The sequence below is a fragment of the Apis laboriosa genome, unplaced genomic scaffold (genome assembly GCF_014066325.1).
Source record: "Apis laboriosa isolate Shangri-la unplaced genomic scaffold, ASM1406632v1 scaffold5213_cov150, whole genome shotgun sequence".
NCBI lineage: Eukaryota > Metazoa > Arthropoda > Insecta > Hymenoptera > Apidae > Apis > Apis laboriosa.
The window spans coordinates 197,968-220,716 of record NW_025223582.1 but is presented as its reverse complement, the minus strand read 5'-3'; the positions used below and the strand labels follow the sequence as shown (position 1 = coordinate 220,716).

The following is a 22,749-nucleotide window of genomic DNA, read 5'->3' as shown; positions in this document are numbered from 1 at the left end:
TTTTGTATAAGAAACTTACAGTTGTTTGATCTCCAATCCATTCAATAACTTCATCTGCTTGTCTAATAAACTTAAAGAATTTCTCGCTTTCACGTAATCGTTGAAATCGATACTCTTTTAATTTTTGTAATTCCTTGAATCTCTGTTCGATTTCTGTTTGTTTCTGTGTGATATTATTACTATCAAAATGATGTCTATCTATAAGTCCATGTGAAAGTTTCCTCAAGTTTTCAATAGTATTATTCTCAAAACCAATCAAATCTCGTTCTATTTCCTCTAATTTTTTCAATAATGATTGAACAGAATCTTCATCTTTTCCATAATCTGTAGCAGTTAATTGTGGATGTTTCTCTTTAATCCACTGTTCAGCTTCAGCTGCTTCAGCATAAAACTAGCAAATAAATATTAAAACATTATAATTACTTGTCTAATAAATTAGTTTTTATAAATTAATAAAATGATTATTACCATTTGTGATTCAACAGCATCGAGTAAACGTAATTTTCTAACACTAGCTAAATCTTTAAGATGTGAAAGTTTATCTTGTAATTCTTGTGACAATTTTTCAATTTTTTCTGAAGCAAAATGACTGCTTCTCACCATAACTGTAGCTCTGCTAACTAGAGATGCGACTACAGGTTCTCTAGAAATTAATTCCGCCTCCAAAGCTTGATGTTTTTTCTGCAATCGTTGTACAGTGGTCAGAGAGCTTCCTAAATCATTGCTTCCAGCTAAAAGTTCTTTTTCTGATAACCAATGCAGTTCATCTTCAACATCCCTTGCAAATTGATGTAGTAATTTAGCATCTTCTAAGTTATCTCTTCTTATCTGCATTGGTTCTTGTAAACTATGGTATCTATTTATTGTAGCCATCGCTCTGTCTTGTATTTCATCGCACATAAAGTGATTCGATTTCTGAAAACTGGTTGCTGTTTCTTTAATTGATTCACAAGCTTCGTTATGACCTAAAACATCGTTTTCCAAGTTTGTATGCCTCTTTAATAAGTTAGCTACACTAGAAAGATCTTTTCCATGATCTTCTGATTGCAATTGAGTTTCTATTTCATCCATCCATGTCTCGAATTCATCTAAAGTTCGTCCGAAGAGTAAAGCTTGGTAAGCGTCATTTAATCTATTTTTTTTTAATTCACTGGTTTCTTGAAGCAAACGCCACTCAGCTTCTAATTCATCTAAACGTTCTTGAATACTATTTGAAGCATAATGGTTTTCTTCAATTAGCGCCTCACCTAATAAAAAAATTATTAAAATTAAGAACAATTTTCAACAAAAAACATATACATATTATATATACATATTATCATCATATATTTAAAAATATAATGAATTTAAAAATATATGATGATATTATATAGCTAAATTTTTAGATATTATTGAATCGCTCTATATTAATATTATATTACCTTCATTGACTACTGCTGCTACTCGTCCCTTATTTGCCATAAGTTCACTTTCAAATGCAACATGTTTTTGAATTTTACTTTGCAAATTAGATGAGTCTCTATAATTTTCATCACTTGCTACTTGTTGCTTTTGATGAAGCCAACCTTCAACTTCGTATATATTTCGAAGAAATTGATGTAAATGATGACTTTCCAATAATTTCTTTCTTCTTGCTCTTGCATTATTTTGTAATTTATCTCTTCTAGTACAAACAGATGCTAGTCGTTGCTTAATAACGCTAGCATCTGCATGTTCTTTTGATAAAATTTCATTTGCAAATTTTTCCAATTCTTCAATACGACTTAATTGAGAAATCAGCATTTTTTCAAATTCCTCATGTTTACGTAATAATGCTTCTACACCAGATAGAGATTCACCAAGATCGTCATTGTTAAGAAATGCTTCTTTTGTTGCTAACCAACTGTCTGCTTGATCTGCTTGTTCCTTAAATAATTGCAATTGATGTGCTTGTGTTAATTTTTGTCTTCTAGTTTCCCAAGCATTGACCAATCCTTGTCTAAGTTTCTCTAGATGTTCCAAATTATCTTTAACATCTTCATTAATAGTTAAAAGCTTCTGTCCATGCTCTTTTAAGGCTTTGAATGTATCCTGTCTGCCATCAATCTCTGCTTTCCTTTCTTGATGAAGTTCTAATAAAGCTTCAGCTTCAGATATGGTTGTTGGTGGTTCAGATTCATCCATACGTTTAATTGTATCAACTACCCAAAGTTCTAACTCATGTAAATCAGCTTGGAATTTGTGTAGAGTATAAGCTTGATTTAAAGCTTCACGACGATGTTGAGTAAATCGTTGTAAATCATCCCAATTAGATTGTAATTCTGATAATATTCCATTTATCTGAGGTGCTTTGTCTGGATATTTCAATGATAATTCTCTAGCTTCTGCTTTGTGTTCTTTTAATTTTCCTTCAATAGCAGTCATATCACGCTCCATTGCTTCTTGTTTTCTTTGTAAATGTTCAACAGCAGGTAGATCTTTACCAATATCAGTAGTATTCATAGCAACTGATTTTTCAATGACTCTTTGACTTGTATCATCTATATCTCTATTAAACAAATGAATTTCTAAAGCTCCAGCTAGCATTTCTCTGTAAGTGCTCAATGCTCCTTGCAAACCTTTCCATTTATTATTAAAGCTGTCACGACGTTGTTGAATAGCTTTTGATTCATTGTCCCTGCCTTGTTTAATTAATTTATCAGCTAAAGCATTAATTGTCTTTATTCTAGAATCATCTACTCTCATATCACTATCTACATCATCAAGTTTCCTTTGAAGACTTAAACAGTGTTCATAATCTTTTCCAGTATCTCCAGCTTGAACCATCATTTCTTTATCTCTTATCCAGGCTTCTATCTTCTCTACTTGATTGTTGAATTCTAAAATATCCTGAGCTTCTTCTAAACCTCTACCACGATTTCCAGATTCCAATAGCAATTTTCTCCATGAAGCATGAAGATGTTCTAGTTGTTGTCGAATTTCAGCACTTGCTGGATGCTTCTGTTGAAGCAATCTCTCTCCTTTAGTTTTTATCTCTTCGATTCTGCTTTGATTTGCCGCTAATTCAGCTTGGAATGCCTGATGTTTCTGTAATTTCTTGATTTTATCCTCCAAACTAGATACTTCTCCTTTAGATGCTTCGGCCTCAAGTTTCTTTTGTTTTTCACCAATCCAAGATTCAGCTTCTGCAACATCTCTAACAAACTGAGCATGTAACAAGCCAGCTTCTAATCTTCTTCTTCGTGCATCGCAGAGATTTCGAATTCTTGCTCGTCTTTGTACAACTTCGCTTAATCTCCTAGCAATCGTAGGTGAGTCGAAGTGGTTTTGAGCTAGAAGCTTATCTCCATGTTCTTGTAAAGCAATTAATTTTTCTTCTTGCGTTACTAATAATTTTTCGAATTCATTATGCTTCTTTACTTGGGCATCTACTTCTTCAACAGAGTCACCAAAGTTATCGCCACTCAGTGCAGCTTCTTGAGTGGTCGATAAATTATCCAATTGTTTGGCATCTCGTAGGAAGAAATGTAGATCTATTAATTGATCTAAATGTACTTTTTTCTGTTGCCAAGCAGTATGTAATTTTTGTCTTTCATCTAATAATTGATTACATTTTTCTTCAACTTCTAAAGCAGCATAATGCCCAGTTTGAACCATAGCTTCGCCCAAATCAAGAACTGAACTAAAACTATCTTCTCTAGCTTCGATTTCTCCTTTTAAAGCTTCATGTTCTGCCTTTAAGATTTGTGCACTAGCTGCATCTCTTACTTTATCTTCCGTTGACATTGCGGCACGAAGTCCAGCTGCCCAATTCATCAAATCTCTGACCTGGGTCAAAAATCGTTGTAAGTCACAACTTGCTTGTAATTGATCTCTTCTAAGAGCAGATCTTTCTTTCAACTCTTCCCAATGAGCAACAACAATTTGTTGTTGTTGATCAATATGTATTGCATTATTTCCTGGATAGTGTGCTTGTAATCTAGATGCATCTTCAACCAAAACTTGAAGTTGTGCTTCCAAAGCGACTAGATCATTTTCAAAACCTTCGTGACGTCTAATTAATGCAAGTACAGAATTTAAATCACGTCCTAAATCTTCTGGTAAAGCTGCCTCTTTTTCTTGTATACGAGATAGAGCTTCAGCCACATCTCGATGGAATCTATGAATTTCACCAGCAGCTTGTAACCTTTGCTCACGATTTCGAATAAGACCAAGAAGATGTTTCCAAGATTCCCTAATTAATTAAATTTTATCATTAAAATATTTTCATTAATTATAGATATTTCAATAGAATTATGAAACATGCATAATATTTACATTAAAAAGTGTTACAAAATCCATCAATATATACTTACTTAATAAGATCATGCTGTCTTTGCACCTGTCTTACAGGATCATCATCGTCTGGTCTGCATTAAATATATGTACAAAAATGCTGTTAATAACCCAACACCGATATAATTATACCCTTTATTATATTACCCTTTTACAACCATATTAAAAAGTATATTAGCAGAAATTGTGCTAGTATTTATTATTACAAAATTCAAGAAAGTGCACATGCATTTAGTGAAATTAAAGATTTTATATAACTTATACAAAATTCTAAATCTATATTATAAGTCTACATTAAATCTATATTATATATATTATTGAAATTAAGTTATATTTAAAATCTTACCCTAATTGCTCTTGTCGTTTCTCGATATCTTGAATATAAGGACTTTCATTAGCAATTAATTTTCTAGCCAACTCTTCACATTGATTAAATCTTTCAGAACCAGCTTCGATTCTATGTTTAAAATCGTTGAATTTAGCTTGTAGTATCAACAAATGTTCATAATCTTGGCCATAATCTTCAGAAGCGGCCGCTTGTTCCTGTTCCTTAATCCATTGTTCTAATTCTCTGCTTTCTAGAAAATATTCATGACGATACATACTCTCCATCAACCGTTGTTGTCTTACTGTAGCCAATCTTTGTAATGCCCGCATTTGTTGAGCGATTGCTTGCTGTTTATTTGCTATTGCTTTGCTATCAGGATGTTTTGCATTAATCATAGTGGCAGCAGTATGTCCCATTTCTGTTACGATACCATTGTAAGTATCTAATTCTAATTCGACTGCCTATAGAAACAATAATTTTTAATAAAAATATTAAATATACGCCTTTTTTAAAAAAATATAAAAATTCACCTTATGTTTTGTTAATAATTTTGTGGCAGCATCGCGATCTCTGCCATAATCAGTGGAACTGAGAACATCATTCTTTTCATTCAGCCAACTTTCAACTTCTCCTGCTTCAAAAAAGAATTCTTGTGCTTTTAAAGATAATTCTAAATCTTTGTTTCGTTCTGCGGCCTTTTCTTGAAGTCCTCTCCATGCTTCATCGAGTACATCGCATAATTCTCGTATCTGTACAAAAAAAAAATAAAAATAAAATTTTTTAATTATAGATTTGGTATAATTTATTGTTTAATTATATTAAAATAAAAACATAAAATATCAGTATTATCATCCACCATTAAATCATTTTTATTTTAGATATAATTTTTTAATCAGAAAAAAGTAAATAAAATAAAATCCTATTGATATTATATATACAATATTTTAAAACACAATAATAAAAAATGCTATATTGTAAAAATATATTTTAATCTTAAAATAAATTACGTAAGACAAGCACATGCATGCTGTAAAAAATTTCCATTTTTTACTTAGAATACATTTAAAATTTTTAATCTTTTTTGTTTTTTTATTTGAAAAAACTTTTTAAAAAAATTTTATTATATATTATATAAATAAGATTTATACAGCTATTTAGCTATTTAGCAATTACATTGTTACTTTCCAAACAAAACAACACTATTCATGCATTTGTGCCAACTTTACCTCTGCTGACCCAATATTCTTCTAACAGTCCCAACTGTGCAAAAATTATAAATTTTTATTTCAAATTCATATTTAAAAAAAAAAAAAAAGATACAATAATAGAGAAAATATATATATCTGTTTTTCCTAAAAATGTTTTCAAATAATTGTTTTTATTATATATATCATTACCTTCTTTTTCTCTGGATGGGCCTGATCAATCAAAGCTTGCCCAGAAGCCAATGTTTTGTCTATCATTGGTTGATGGCCAACAATTTCAGCTTCTAGTTTTTTGTGTTTCTTATGCAATGTTTGAGCTTGATGCAAATTTTGTCCAAGAGTCGTCGATGATGCTTGAGGAAGATGATCTTTTATCCATTGTAATTCAGCATCTAATTCGAAACCGAATTTATGAAAACGTAAACTTTCTTCTAATGCTTCTCGTCTTCTTTTAGCTGGTTCTTTTAAGCTACGGAATCTATTAAAAAATAAAAAATTAAGTCTTTGATAATTTTTAACTTTTTTTGCATTTATAAAGCCCAAAATATTACGTACTTTTTTTGTGTCGCTTGGCTAGTTTTTAATATATTTGCAGCGTCAAAATGACCTTCATGAGCCATTTCTTCGCCCATGGTAACTAAATCATCCACTTTTTGTTCCCATTGACACATATCGCTTTCAAGTGTCTGATGTTTTTTCAACAATTCTTTACAACTTCTAAGATCTACTCCTACTTGTTTACTTTGCAAACAATTTTCTATTTCTTCCAACTTCAATCTAGCATCTTCCATTGTTCGATTATAACCATGTTGACAAGCAGCTTGTCTTAATCGACGACCTTTTTCTAAAGATAAATCTACTAATTGATTCCACTGATCATTTAATTCTTTTAAAGTTTCTCCTACATCATCTGATCTGTAGTTTTCTTCAGATATCAAAGCTTTTCCAGCTTTATTCACCGTTCTTAATTGTCCTTCATTAGCTCTTAATTCTCTTTCGAACGCTTCATGCTTCTGAAGTTTTCGTTCAAGATTATTTAAATCCCGATAACTTTCATCGGATGCTGTCTTCATTTTGTCACCTAGCCAATCTCTTAGATCATCCACTTCTGCAGAAAATTGCTGATAATGTTCCGAGGCTTTAAGAGCTGCGCGACGACGTTGTGCAGCATCTTTTACTTGATTCCTTCGAGCTAAGACTTGATTCCTTCTATCATTGATATAGTCTTTATCATAATGATTTTGAGCGATTAATTTATCTGCAGTGTCACTAAACGCTTTTAATCTATCATCTTGTGCATGGAGAGTGTTCTCAAATTTTTCATGTTGTTTTAACAAGGCTTCAACATCATCTAAGGATTCTCCCAAGTCAGTAAACTCTAGGAACGCTTCATGAGAACTAGTAGTAGCTTCAATTTGATCAGCTTCGCGATTAAATTGCTGTAAGTCTAAACATTGTTGCAACCAAGCTTCTTTTGCAATCCAATCTGATGTTACAGCTTGATATAAGCCATGCAATTTATCTAAGCGTTCACTGACATCTACTAGAGTCGGATTACGATGCAATAATTGGTTTCCAAGTTCTTCTACCTCACGAAATCTGCAAAAATAAAATTGTTTATATCTTTATCTAAATTAATTTAAGAAATCGATATTGAAATTTAAATACTTACTCGTCTTCTCGAGTTCGTATGTCTTCTCCAAGCTCTATGTGGTGTTTTCTAAGTTGTTCAGCTGTGGCAACATCCCTAACAGGTTCTTCAACTTTCATTGTTTCTTGTATATCCACAGCCCAATTTATTAAATTTTTTGAGCTATTCATGAAAATCTGTTGACCCACTGCATCTTCCAATCTGGATCTGCGTTCCTTAGCTTTTGTTTGGACTTGATTCCATAATTCTTTTATTTCATTTTGTCTAGCATTTACGTTATTTAATTCATGTGGATAAGAACTTTTTACACTATTTGCTAATAAATTTACTTTTCGTACTTTTTCTTCAACTGGTGCTAATTCTCTTTCCAAATGTTGATGTCTTCTTTGAAGAGCCTGAACTGTTTTTAAATCTGGTCCAAGTTCTGCAGTGTCTAATTGTGTAATTTTTTCTAACATCCAATCATGAGCTTCATCACAAGTTCTATTAAATAATTCCACACTAGAAGCTCCTTCTAAACTTTTTTCTTTCTGTGTCTTCAGCCAATTCAAATGATCCCAAAGTTGATGAATGTGTCTCTGTCTAGCTTTAACTTTATCTAACTGGCTATGTCCTTGTCTAACAAATTCATCAACAGCTGCATCTATGGCTTCTACTCTTTTTCCTGATGCTGAAAGATCTGTAAGGAACTTTTCATATTTTCTTTTAGCAGTTTCAACATTATCCCGTGGATCATCAGTTCTTAACATTTTTTCTTTATCTTTAATCCATTTCTCAAAATCATCACACTCACGATAAAAACCATAAAGTCTTATAGCATCCTCTAATAATGCATGTCGTCTTAGCGCTAATTTTTGAAGTTCACTATAAGTTTCATTAATCTTTTTTTGTCGCTTTTCTACGCTATCTCCATCAGTAGCAATTTTTCTTTTAACTGGCTTCACTGTTGATTTTATAGATTTCACTCTTCTTACAGGAACTAATTGTTTAACCATCTTTGTTTTTTTCACTCTCTGTGTTACTCTAACTTTTTCTGGTCTTCTCACCTGAACGTGTATTATTTTGGGTTCTAATTCACGAACATAATTCGCTGGTACAAATCCATCTGTACCATCTGCTTTTCTGACACTCCACCAATCAGGATTTGTTTTATTTAATAAGAACATTACTTCGCCTTTTACCATGTGCATACCTTGACCACTAAATGGATATAAACTTTTTACTTGAGGCACTAATCTTCCTTCAAGAACCGTTCTAGGTTCTAATCTTTCTACAATTTCATCTACCCATTCATCTTGAGGAACTAGCCTTATTTCTTTACCTAAAATAAGAAACAAAGTATTTTTTAATTTGTTTCCTTGAAAAAAAATTTAAAAAAATTTTAAAAATTAAAAAAAAAACTTACTCCATTCTTCTTGTTCTAATTCTGCAACAGGTTCTGGATCAGCAGATAATTCAAGTGTAGAAATTCCAGATTTTATAAGCTTCTCAGCCTGCATATTTAATGATTGTACATCACCCTTATAAGCATTAAGTTCTCCTTCCAAATCCTTATGTCTTTGTAATAACGCTTGAGCACTAGGTTCGTCAACGCCATAATCTTCAGAAGCCACAAGGGCCATTTTTTCATTCATCCAGGAATCTGCCTCATTTGCATCTGCATAAAACTGAAAAGCTTCTGCTGCATCATCTAATTGTTTTTTTCTCAGAGCAGCTAACTCCTCCAATACTTTCCAATGTTCTTGCAATGAATCAATACGATTTTGAATTTCTAAAGCTGAAGGATGATTATCAGCTATCAATTTTCTACCAGCATCACATAACTGTTCAGACTTCGGTCTCCGTACTTTCATTTCATCCTGAAGAGCTTTATGTTTTTGTTGTAATGAAATTACAGCACGTAAATCTTTGGCCGATATTCCAGCTTTACAAATACGTTGTTTCTCAATCAACCAAGATTCTTCATCCTCATGATCTTGAAGAAAATGGAAGAAATTCCTAGCATCTTCTAGCCGAGCCTTACGTTCCTTACTATATTCTACTAAATCATCATAAGCTCGATTTAACATTTCTAATTTTTGTTGTAATAAAGGAACTTCTTTACTCTGAGGCTGTGCTAAATGCTGAGCAGCTTGTCTACCTAATCTCCTTTGAGTCTCTCCTAGAGCAGTTACTTGCAACTCTTGTAAACTGTGTTTCTGTAACAAATCTTCAACTCCCAATAAATGTGGACCAACATCTGTACTTTGAAAGTTCAATTGCAGCTCTTGAATAGAAGCCAAAGTTGTATCAATCTCTCGCATAAGACTCATAAGAGAACTTAAGGCAACTAAATTAGATTTGTGATGATCTAGAAGAGCTAAAAGTTCTTTCCACCTCTGAAGTACTTCTTGTTCCCTGATTCGCACTCTTTCTAACCCATGATAATTTTCTCTTACTAACTCTTCCGACATATTAGTCAAATCATGAAAACGTTCTTCACGAGCTAAGATATCTGCACTAATGGCTTCGTGTTTTTTCACTGTAGCGTCTACTTGAGCTAAATTGCTACCATATCTAGGATCTGTTAAAACTTGAATCATTTCTTTTAAATAACCTTCTCTTAGTACACTTTTTCTTTCAAATTTGTAGTTTAATTGCTCTAATCTTTCTTGTCTAAGAAGTTCAGTTCTTAAGGCAACTTCTCGACGATGCTCAGCCCGCTCTAATTCTACCCAATTTCTTTCAATATCATGTATTAATTGACCTTCTTGAGGCGTAAACGCAGGTTGATTTAATGATTTTAACTGGGTGTTTATGTGGAAGTATAGAGCTTCTATTTCTGATCTTTCCTTGTACTTTGGTGGTTTCTCCACTGTCCTATATTGCTTGAACGCTAATAATTCTCTCTGAATGCCCTCCAAGGAATTAGGAAAATTCCTGTTTTCTAGAACTCCTATCTTCATTTTGATCCATTCTAATAAATCTGTTGTAAGCTTTTCATAGTGAATCTTCATTTTGTCAGCATCCATCATTTGCCCCACAATCTGTGATTGTTAAAATTAATATTTTAATTTTCTTAATTGTATAATAATTATATCAATAAAACTAACAGATGTAATAGAAGAATTTACTTACATTCGCAATTCTTTTACCACTTTTGATCTCGTTTTTCATCCTGGCGAAAGTATGATAATAAGAAGCAACATAAGTAATAATAGATTTCTCATCAGGTCTGGCAGTATCAACATCCTCCGCGTCCAACAATCGTGGAATTCCAAGTTCTGAATTGGCCACATCGAAAGCATAATTAAGATTGTCGATATTTTTATTTTGTTGAAGTTCTGACCAATTAACCAAATCTGGTCTGTGAGCATGAATAAGGGCATTGAAACCAAGACCACTTCTCCATGATCCTACAATCAATTATATTAATATATTAATATAAATTGTTAATCAATTTTATAATTAACAATTATAAAAATATTACTTACCAGTGAAATCTTGAATGTTAACACCAGGGTATCCATTAGTTTTTCTTTGACACCAGAGTAGCAAAGCATCTTTGGCCGATTTCTTTTCACTACTATCATTTTCTTCATCTACATCAATTTCTATCTCTTGAATTTGGAATCTCAAAATAATCGTCCAGATTAAACCCAATATTAATCTTGGATTTCCATCTACTATATCTTCTGCTCCTATACTTTCCAAACGAACCTATAAATTGCAATAAAATAAATTAATATTATAATTCAAATTTGCAATTTAAATTTGAAATTATTTAAACATATTTAATTATTAAACATCATTTAATTACTTTCTAAAATTCTCACAACTTTACTTTAATTTTTTTCTAAATTTTATAAAATTTTATAAAAGCTTTCAATTTTTGAATTACGTGAATGTAATTGTATAATATAGTCGCAAAATTTATGAGAAAGGATCGGTGGACTTCTGGCACAATGTATTCGCATTCCAACGTACACACGTGTATATGTATCCGCGTGCATGAGTAAGTAAAAGAGCGGAATGCATGTTGGCTATTGGCATCGTATGTATTGCGTAAACAGTGGGCCTTAATAGGCGCCTGTATATGAGCATCTTGCTATGATAAAATGGACATTCAATTGCATTGCATCATGTGAAAAGTAACAACTGCTAGACAGCCTTGAGAAAACATATTATGATAATGCGCTTATTGAAAATAAAAAATGAGATCATCCACTTTTGTTTGTCATAAATTTTTAAAAATAAATATTTTAAGTTGAACAATCAATCATTTTTAATTTTAACAGTTTAGACAGTTGAAGAATATATATGAAAATCAATACGGAAATCAAATAAGATAAATATAATTTTAATAGTGCTTTACAAATAAGATAAATGGAAAAGTGTTTACTATATATAGTGCAGTTTTTTATATACTTATATATTGTTTATTATATTTTCATAAAATATATAATAATAATAAAATCATAAATATTAAAATTCAATTTATGATCCTATTATATAAAATAAAGAATTAATTTCTTTATAATATTTTATATAAATAATTTTTTATATAAAAACTTCAATATTATTTATATTATATTTATAAATGAATATAATATATTAATTACAATAAAAAATAAAAAATACTAAACGATATTTAAATAATTTTAAGATAATAATTAAGCAATAATAAAAAATTATAAAATACAAAAATTATTTATTTATTATTTATTTATATTTAATTAAAAGTGTATAACAATGTTTATTTTTTAACTTAATCTTCTATAATGTAAAGTTATAGTCGTGTTTCGATATCTTTTTAATTTATAACTTCATTGATTTCTCAGACACATTCGATGATCTTATGAACGATGATTGGGGCCTGAAGAAATGCTCATGGGCCAACAAATAGCTCGACTACATTATTATATTTAATCGCAGTGCGAGCCCGAAGCGCGACGTTCTCGCGATTGCTGGAATGCCGTCTGATCACTTATGCCGGTCTATCAAGGCCATTGGGAAATGAAAATCGTTTCTTTCTGGTTAACTGACATCTTGTGGAATCTATAATGTGGAACAGTAAGTATTTACGTCAACGGAAAAGATATGGATAAGAAGTAAATAAACATGGGTCAATATAAAAATAAAATGCATTTTAAAAATGAAACTTAATTCACTAACAATGACTGAGACAGTTCATAAAATGAAATTGTGTATCAAATTAAACGTACTTGTATTGAATTGCGTCATCCAATCCGTTTTTATTTCAGTCGATAATATACACACATCATAATTTTATAAACAATTATGGAATATTCACATAAATAATCAAAAATTATATATATATTACAATTTTTATTATTTTATTATGAATACGTTATTTTTTAAAATAAAGATTCAAAAATAATATATTCTAAAAAAAATAAATAAAAATACAATTGAAATACATTTTTATTTTTATACGGAAATTATTTATTCTTTATTCTAAATATTACATTCTATTTATTATTTTATTTATTATTAATTAGCAATATAATAAGGGAAGACAAGTTTTATCTCAAGTATCTTGTAGATCAATGTAAATTATTTGTTAGAATCAATCATTCATTGATTAACTCAGCACAACAGTGAGTTTATAGAATGTACATTATATAGTAAAGCAAATACCTTACTTCCTGTCATATAATTTGTAGCTTTGATGTACTCACATATATATAACGATCAATATGATCACTCGTTAATAATAGATCTGAGAATCTACATAATAGTTAAACAAGCATTAACCATATTACTATCCCGATTATTATTTTTTGCCACTTAATTCATCAAACTCTAATCGCCCCTAATGTTTCATAGAATCGGGATTGAAGGAAGAATAAGATGATAACTCATTATCAGCTAATGGTTACAATTCTCATGTAACATACAAAATACAAGAATGACTTTTTTTAGTTTCAATCATTTTGCATGATTATAAATATCAAGAATTTATAATTGAAGAAAAAAAACTAAATATAATTTATATATAATATTTCATTATTAATCTTAAAAAATTTTTTAAAAATAAAGATAACATTTATCTTATTATATTATTATCTTTTCAAGTTAACAATTTATATAAAATTTTGTTTCATACACTCATTTGTACATAAAAGATTATGATTATTTTATACTATAATTTTATTGATAAATTGATATTTGTTATATTTTGTTGATAATTTTAGATATACGGAGATCGATTTTCAAATTTCCATTATCTAAACTGCATACGATCACGTTATAAACAGCCAGAGTATCAGCGAATGGTGTATGAATAATGAATGAGCCTTGGACTGCATAGTAAGACTGGAAATACGGTACTGTTACATCCAGTGAAAAGGTGGGGTTGCACAGTTAAAACTCGTGCAACAAGACGGCCAACCAATAAGCAGGTATAAAGGCAACGGCGTTAAATAACCGGTACTCGTTTCATCGGCCGATTGCTTTTTGTTATAAGCCACGATACGTCAGCTCGAGTACCATTCTACCGATCAGCAAAACGGTTTTTTTATTTTCTTCTTTCATTTTTCTTTTTTAATTTTTTTATTCTTTATGAATTTAATTGAATCAAGAAGAATCAAAAAGATATTTGATAAAAATATTTTTTAACAAAAATTTCGATTATATTAGACATATTCGAGTATATTCTTATATATAGAATACTTTCAATATAATATAAAAGATACGTTAAAAAATTTGTGAAAAAAGTAGAAATTTTTAAAAGAGCTAAATGACTGAATTTTTTATGATCAAGTTATGATATTTAGAATTTTTATATTTTAGGTTAAATGTATCTTTAAGAAAAGAATAAATTCTAATTATTGGAAAATATATGATAATAATTGAATCTTAATTGATTTTATCAAAAAATCTTATTGATATACTTTATTTATTAAAAGGATATTTAAAAGAAATAGTGTGTATTTATTCAAATTAATAAATAAATCTATAAGATCGCGTACGATTTAATGTCTTCCATAAACTATCAAATTTTGCACAGTAAATTATCAAATAACAAGTATTAACCGATTAATTTCAAGGATCCTTTCCGGTAACTTTACGCATCATTTTCTTGTTAGATTGCTATCCTATTTGAATATAAATCCTTAAACACATACATTTCATAACATTTATTCGATTATTCGTTCATTTATTTCGCTTAATTAAGTACATCGTTATCAAACTATGTTTAATCTGAAGAATGCTATCTTAACTTTTTTATAAAAATACAGGTTTTTTTAAATATAGATCACGTTATACGAATAAATTTATGTGAGTAAATGTGCTTGAAGAAGTGAGATTAGTTAAGAAATTAAAAAATATATATGTGTAAAAAAGAATCTCGGAAAATAAAATAAATAATAATTATATAGAAAAATATTGGGCAAATAAATAATATTTTATTATATTAATTTTGATTTTTTAATTATAATGTCAATTATAATTATCTTTTTAGTATTATATATTTATAGATTTGACAGGAATTTGGAAATCCTTTAAAATTTAAAATTAAAATTAATAAGTCACATGTTCATTTTAACACTTCTTGAAGAAACAGAGTGAATCAAGAAATGAAATTAATTCCATCAGAGTTGTAATAAACAAACGAGTCCACAGACTACATGAAGCCTATGAAATGAGACTAAGCATTCTCTAATGCATTTAGTAGAATGCAACTCCTATATTCACTATCACTATACTATATTCATTTATGAACACTTGTTTTGTCGGATGTTAAATAGCTACAATATTGCTATAATGTATAATATAACTCTTTAAGCATGCAAAAACCGGCATTAAAGCAAGTATATCATAACCGGCAATATGATCATTATTTTAATATAATTTACAAATACTCGATTTAAAAGTTATGCGAAAATCAAAATAAAAATCAAAAAACAAATTACTAAAATATAAATTATAACGATTGTTATATTTATACTTATTTGCAAATTGGACAAAAAAAAATCATAATATGTATCATAATTTGACTTTAATCAAAATAAATATATTTATATTAAATTAGAACATTTTTAATAGAACTGTATTTTTCAATAGAACTGTATATTACAAAAAATCTAAAAATGATTTAAATACAAAAAGATTAAATAATTTTAAGCTAATAAAACTTACCACAATTATTGTTGAACAAAAGTTAGAAGATAGAATACTACGTATTTCAAAAGCACTTTTCACGTTGACGTTATTGAAATTATTTGTTAGGATATTTTAAACACAAATCACAATAAATAATAAGCACAAAAATAACTCAGGATAAAAAAATGATAACAACTTGAAAAGATTACATAAAATGTTTAACGGTAAAAGCGAATAAAAGCAGCTCATCTGAGGCGTTCAATTCCTTAAACGATGGCGAAACATCGGAACTCTCGTGGTGCACCACATATGTTGCACGGTCATGATCAAGAATGTCCTTTTGTGAGCTTACATTCGCGTGCCTTCGATCCACATTCCACAATCCTGCCAAGAATGCACGTCGCAAGTTGTAAACGATGCTGTAGGAAAACCGCTACGCGGCCTGACTTAAACAGGAGTCTTGCAAACAGGAGAAAAAGGAAAGATCTAGTGGATGAAAATTACTAGTGAATTTGAAATATGCTGCCCTCTTGATCCCTTTACTTTGAATAGTATTGACAAATCATATATTTTCACTTAAATGGCGTTAATTTAAAATCATTTGATTTGCTTGGAATAAAAATATAAGGTTAAAATAAAAGATTGTGAAAAAAATGATAAAAAGTTTCGATATAGATTATTGTAGTATAATTTGTATATAATCTTATATTCGAAAATTTGATTAAAAAAATGAAAAAAAAAATATTGGAAATATAAAATACATTGCATATATAAAGACATTTGAAATATATATTATTGTGATAAAAAATATGAATTATTGTAATCATTGTAGCAATATCAGATCTTCAATTACTAAAAATATTTAATAGAATCGAATAAAATATTTTTAAACTATTATATATATCTTTCTTATCAATTTTTACGATATTATAACTCGAATATGATCGAAGTTTATATTTCTTTAACATTATAGCATTGAAACATTAATAAATGAACATTATTGCATAAGATATTATAAATATGAGAAATTCCTGCTTTCTTCAAGTCATTGGCTTACTAAACGTAAAATTTATCTCTCTCGAAGAACATAATTATTATATTCTTTATTATTTTTTTTACAGCAATAAAAATATCTTAAAAAGTATTATGAATCTTATTTATTTCTTTTTATCTTAAAGTAACAAGAATGAATAAATAATTTAATTTTTATATAAATTTAAATATTTACATTTTTTTAAGCAAATAATAAATGTAATTTCCAATTTTTGTTAAGTTAAATAACTTAGTAATAAAAATCATTAAAAACACGAAATTAATATCTTTTTTTATCTTATATCTTATTTGTTTGCTTTTTTGTAATGAATTTATTTAAATTTTTTAACAATTATTTACATAATCTTTTTGTCTTCCATCTACATTCTACTTTAAATAAAAAAAATGAAAAAAATATATATAATAATAATGCTATATGATTCTTTAATCAAAAATATCTTGTATATCTTGTATATTCATAATGCACAAAATTGATTGAAAAATCTTTTATAATATCCAGATGATACAACTACGAAATAAATAAATCAACTTTCATAATGATGAACCGACCGAGAAACGCTGTTCCACTCTCTGATCAGCAATTCTGCAATATTTCGTTCCTGGCCAATGGCAATGCAACGATTTGCAGATGGTAATGCTATAGTAAATTTAAGATGATAATTTTTCTTCTTGAAAAATTCAATATTTCACTTGCGTTAACATTTAGTGATTATTATTAAACAAGATATTAATATTTTTTTATATAATATTTTTAACTCTATTTCTTAACCTCAATTTTTCAATAAATTAAGACATAAATTAAATAAAATATAAATATATTAAAAAAAAAGGAAAATATAAGATATTAAAAACTAAAAAAATTAAATACTAATACGATAATTTTCCAAAATTATCTCAAAATTTTTTATCATTTATTTTGTAATATTTTGTAATATTAATATTTATTGACAGATTTTTAAAAATAATTTAAAACTTTTAAATTGTGTAAATACTATGTACAAAAAATGTAATTTTATGCAAGAGAATATAAAATAATATTAAACAATTGGTAAACAATTGCATAAGAAATTCAACGATGAAGAGATATCTACTAGATCTCTAGAAAGAAGTTAGGTTAGAATTGCGTTTGATTTTACGATGATTTCACGATGATTCATTTATTTCACGAATTACTGTCTTATAATGAAATTATTTTAAAAAAATCTATACTTCAGAAAAATTTAAATAAATATAAAAATATAATAATAAAGGTGAAATAAGATAAAGTATAAAGATCGTTTCAAAATCGTGGCTGTTTGTTTATTAACGAAATATTTTTATATTTATTTTGATTTATATGATTTTGTATGATAACATTTTCATTATCAATATTTTTGAATATTAAACCCTGTATATTTTTGTTCGATAATGAATAGAAATATGAATAGAATTTTGAAACATCATATATTGCTTTCTCTGCGGATATTAAAAAGAGAAACCTGGGAAATACATACGAGATCATCGATATAAAATCATGATTTAAGTTAAAATTGAATATTTAAATTTATAATATAAATCCATTAATATTGATTATTTATAGAGCAATACATATACAAAAAAAATATAAAAAATTTACGAATTATCGAATTATTATTAAAAAATAATATTCATTTTAATTTTTAATAATTAATTATATTTTATTTACTTTGTATTACAAATTTATTTGGTTTCAAATTTAAAAAAAAAAATTACAGGATATATACTTCAAAAGATATATTATGTACTGAATATATAATAGAAAGAACGAATAATTGTTTCACATCAAAATCGATTCATAATAACATTGAATCATGCTTCCTACGTAAATTCTATAAATGCTACTGATATCATTTTCTTTTGAAAAAAATATAAATTCTTCTTTAAACAGCTAAATAAATTAGTAAAAATGATTTTGTATCATTGCCAAAAAATAAAAATATTTTAACTCATGGACAATTGCATAAAATTCTTTATAATTATTTTCCTGATCTTTGTACTATGTCTCCATTCCAATTACTCTCGTGACATTAACTTATTGCTGATAACACGAGATTGTTCCAATTTATTGTTTACCAAATTCTTATTTTATCATGGTCTCAAAACGAAGGTTATCATACAGTTATTCAAATTCTTTTTTTTTTCTTTGCTAAATATATATAATGTGACACGTTTGCTCTGATTCTTAGTTCCTTTCACGATAATTGTTAAGAAATGCAAGTCACACGTTCTCTGTCTGTACTTTCACCAAAACTTTTTGCTCAATTTTTTTAAGCATGCTTTTAATTATATATATGTGTGTGTATACGTGTGTGTACATATGAAAAAATATAAAAAAATTATTTTATATTGATATAAATATTTTATTGGTTAGATAAAATAACAATAACCTATTAAATGATATTTGTAAAATAGCATAATTAATATATGTATTATAAATATGTAGATTGAAATATGATGTAGAAACTTAATTGTTTAGAATTAATAATTGTATATATGTAATATAATATTATTTGTTTAAAAGCAAATTTATCAATTTTAATATCTATTTTCCTATCAAACACAATTTTAGTATAATTTTCTAATATGTTTTTTTATTCTAATTTTAAATCAAACTAAATCTTTAAAATATTTAATTATCCAATTTTTAAAATTAAAATATGAATTAATTTTCAATCATATTTTAACATTTAGGTTTTTAATCTTTCTAAAACAAAATCAATATATAAAACATGATTCTTGATCAATGTAATTGAATCATAGGTTCCATGAGAAAAATATCAGGGAATCAGTGTCATTGAATGTTCACAGGTAGCCAGAGGCGTTGGTCCAGACTGTGGACAGGCTCTTGTAAGTGGTTATGGCGGAATAGTGTCTAACGTGAAATGATCAACACACCAGCAACGTATGTGCCGTCTGGTTTCATTTCACATCTGCGGGACTCACGGTCTAGCAAGTTTCGCCTCGGTCGCTGACCCTTCCTTCTCTCTTTCTCTGAGTTTCATTCCTTTGATCCTACCTATGGTTTGTCCTTCTGTCCTTCCAGAGATTTTTCTTTCTATTTTTGACTCTATTCTTTGATTTCAATTCCTTTCGTTTTTGGATAAGATATGGTGATTATTGCGATAATATTGAATAAAAATTTTTTTATTATTGTGTAATTCTTTTTGCTATCTCACTTTTATTGTGAATTCTTTTTCACCATTCTCTCTTCTTTTTTTTTTTGTTGCACAATAGTTGTTCACTTTTTTTTAGCTCTCTTAGCTCTCCTAGCTTTCCTAGCTTTTAATTTTTCCTTTAAATTTAAACTTTATCCAAAATCTTTTTGTAGATATTTCAATGCGAATAATTATCTAACATTTTGAACTTCAATACGAGACATGTAATTATATATTAACAGATATGTAAATATTATAGTATTTTAATATCTTATTAATTTAATATTTCTACTTTTAATATTTCTACTTATCTTATGAATTATTATATAATATATTTTACAGCAATTTTATAATGATAATTATAGTAATTTTTACAAATTTTTTTTCCTCATCTGAATTTGTCTACATTCTTCTTTAAGATTAGACACTGACAATGAGAAATATTGTTCTCATGACTGTTTTAAGTTTCACGGAAACTATGGTTTCTTAGAATGGCCTAAGGATATTCCCCTAATTACTATCGGTACGGATTCTTTCAGTCATGGGAACAGCCCTTAGCAAGAGGCATCCACTATTTATCAGTCTTGGAGGCATAGTTATAAAATACTTTTCGAACTTTACATTATCTTAAGCATAGTTTATAAGTTTTAGCATAACTTCTTAAATAATTATTCTTAAATAATAATTCTCTTCCTCTTTATTATATTAAATATCAAGCTTCAAATTCTAATTTTTATTGATATTTCCCATGAATTAAATTTTCACAAATTTTCTTTTAAAAAAATTGTTTTAATATAATGAATCATAGTAAAAAATGACAATTACTATGCTTTAATTATAATGTTATGTGCTTAAATTAGCAGAGAACAATGTATCTTTTGAATTTCAAAAGAAATTTCTACAAAATTCTCTTATCGACATTATACCAATACTACGTGTAAATCTTCATCAATAGATTAGAAATAACAAAAAGTTGTTATATTATTTACTATTGAATTAAGCAATGTTATTCGTGTAGCTATAAATAGTTATTATTGGGAAATAAAACAACAGACAGAAGGTATGTAATTACATGGATTGTAATTACAATTACAATATGTAGAATTTAAATTGAAAACTTCAGCGTCGATTACGAGATAGGTATATAAATTTAATGCTCGTTTAAGATCACGTCCGCATATTTTACACTTTTTATACGCGATTAGCAAAATGCTTTACGTAACGTCACAAATCGCGTAACAAGAAGGAGCCGTAATAAGTACGCGTAAAACATATTTTTTCCACGAATAACTTTTTATTTGCAAATTATTCACTCGATCAATTTTTCGATAAAGAAATAAATTAAAAAAAATTACTTATATTTATGGATTAAAGTTACAACTTTTTTTAAAGAATTATTTCTTAAATAATATAAAAAAATTTCTATCCTATTATTTTATCCTATCTCAATCATTCAATTCTTTAATATTTATAAAAATTTATAAAATTATAAAATATATTTATAAAATTCTTATATTTATATAAATTTTTTTTCTTAATTTCAAATAATTTTTTAATATTGTTATATAACTATTATCACATAAAGTTATTAATCAAACATCTTAAATTGTAATATTTGATAAGATCATGATAAATTCAAGTAATAAATCATCAATGATTATTTGAAATAGCGTAATAATATTTAACGTCCAAATTCATGAACAACCACGCTTAATCGAATTCGGCGCGCAAATCAATCACGATATATTTTATCACATGATATGTCATGTCAGAATAATGATCAATGTTTTTTACCTAGATTGCTGGATAGAATATGGATTATTTTTCAAAGATGATACTTGGCTAATGTAAATATATTTCACAAATGTTTCAACGATTTTTCATCCAGCTTAGAAAGTTAGGGAAAATCGGCACGGCAAGCGCGACGAATTTCAAATCGCGAAAGTATTTGACGAAAGTTGACCTGACATTTCGCAAGACACGGTATGTATTTTCATTTCTTCGAGTTCTCTCCTTTCGTTTGAATTCAACTAATTGAATTTCGCATCAATCCGGGTCAAATAAGTAGAGCAATGATGAAATAAGTTATATTTATTTCTGAAAATATAATAAATAATATTGTTAAATATCGGTTTATAAAAAATAAAATAAAATATAATTTTAAAAAAAATAATACTATTATTTTTTACGAAATTTTTATATAATCAAAAAAAATAATAAGTTTTAGTTTTTGTAAATTAATAAAATTTTCTTCTCAATTATTTTTAAAATATTATGAAATGAAATTTTATTATATTGATTATTATTTAATGAAATTTATATATATATATATTGTTTATATGCACTTTTTATAATCGATAGGTATATAATATAACCATAAAGGTTAGAAAAGACGTCCTACGTGAACGCGGAACTCGTGGCGAATCCTTACAAGTGCAAAGTCCTCGTGAATGGCCTCTACGCTTCGTAGCTTATGACATAATAGTTTTATGTGTGCTGCATATGGTGCGACATAATGCACTTACGGGATCGTAGGCGCAAGACGTGTTTGAAAGACATTACTTCCAAGTATTGTGACTTTTGTAATTTATTCTTATGCAATGACATGGAAAATCGGAAGACATTTTGTTGGAAAGAACTTTACGCTCCAAGAAATATAAAATATTCGTTATATATTTTTGTTGGTTTTATGTTTCTCTTTTAAAAACCTGAATTGCATTATAAATTATAATATTGCATTTCTTTAAATTTTACATTTTTTCAAGAAAATTTTAAAGCGCTATATTTATAAAAAGAAGTCTACATTTTTCTTGGGATATTAAACGTTTTAGATTTATGATGTATTGATAATAGATAATTACGAATAAATTTTCTTGTTATTAAAAATAAGTACCACCAACATCATAATATAAATAT

At 27.9% G+C, this 22,749-nt stretch overlaps 1 protein-coding gene across 5 annotated transcripts in view; it reads right to left on the bottom strand.

Annotated features, from left to right (window-relative positions):
• Positions 1–22,749, bottom strand: part of LOC122717520 (spectrin beta chain, non-erythrocytic 5) — a 44,818-nt gene that overhangs the window by 3,705 nt on the left and 18,364 nt on the right. For 4 of the 5 annotated variants that reach the window (XM_043941680.1, XM_043941677.1, XM_043941679.1 and 1 more), the window contains exons 4-15: positions 10,972–11,197; positions 10,616–10,893; positions 8,904–10,524; positions 7,520–8,819; positions 6,403–7,446; positions 6,040–6,325; positions 5,173–5,391; positions 4,661–5,103; positions 4,335–4,388; positions 1,422–4,213; positions 469–1,247; positions 20–391 (exon numbers count right to left, since the gene is read on the bottom strand). In XM_043941680.1, coding sequence (XP_043797615.1) covers positions 20–391; positions 469–1,247; positions 1,422–4,213; positions 4,335–4,388; positions 4,661–5,103; positions 5,173–5,391; positions 6,040–6,325; positions 6,403–7,446; positions 7,520–8,819; positions 8,904–10,524; positions 10,616–10,893; positions 10,972–11,197 — 9,414 coding nt within the window. The remainder of the gene's footprint in view (positions 1–19; positions 392–468; positions 1,248–1,421; positions 4,214–4,334; positions 4,389–4,660; positions 5,104–5,172; positions 5,392–6,039; positions 6,326–6,402; positions 7,447–7,519; positions 8,820–8,903; positions 10,525–10,615; positions 10,894–10,971; positions 11,198–22,749) is intronic. The other variant, XM_043941678.1, reaches the window with a different exon arrangement.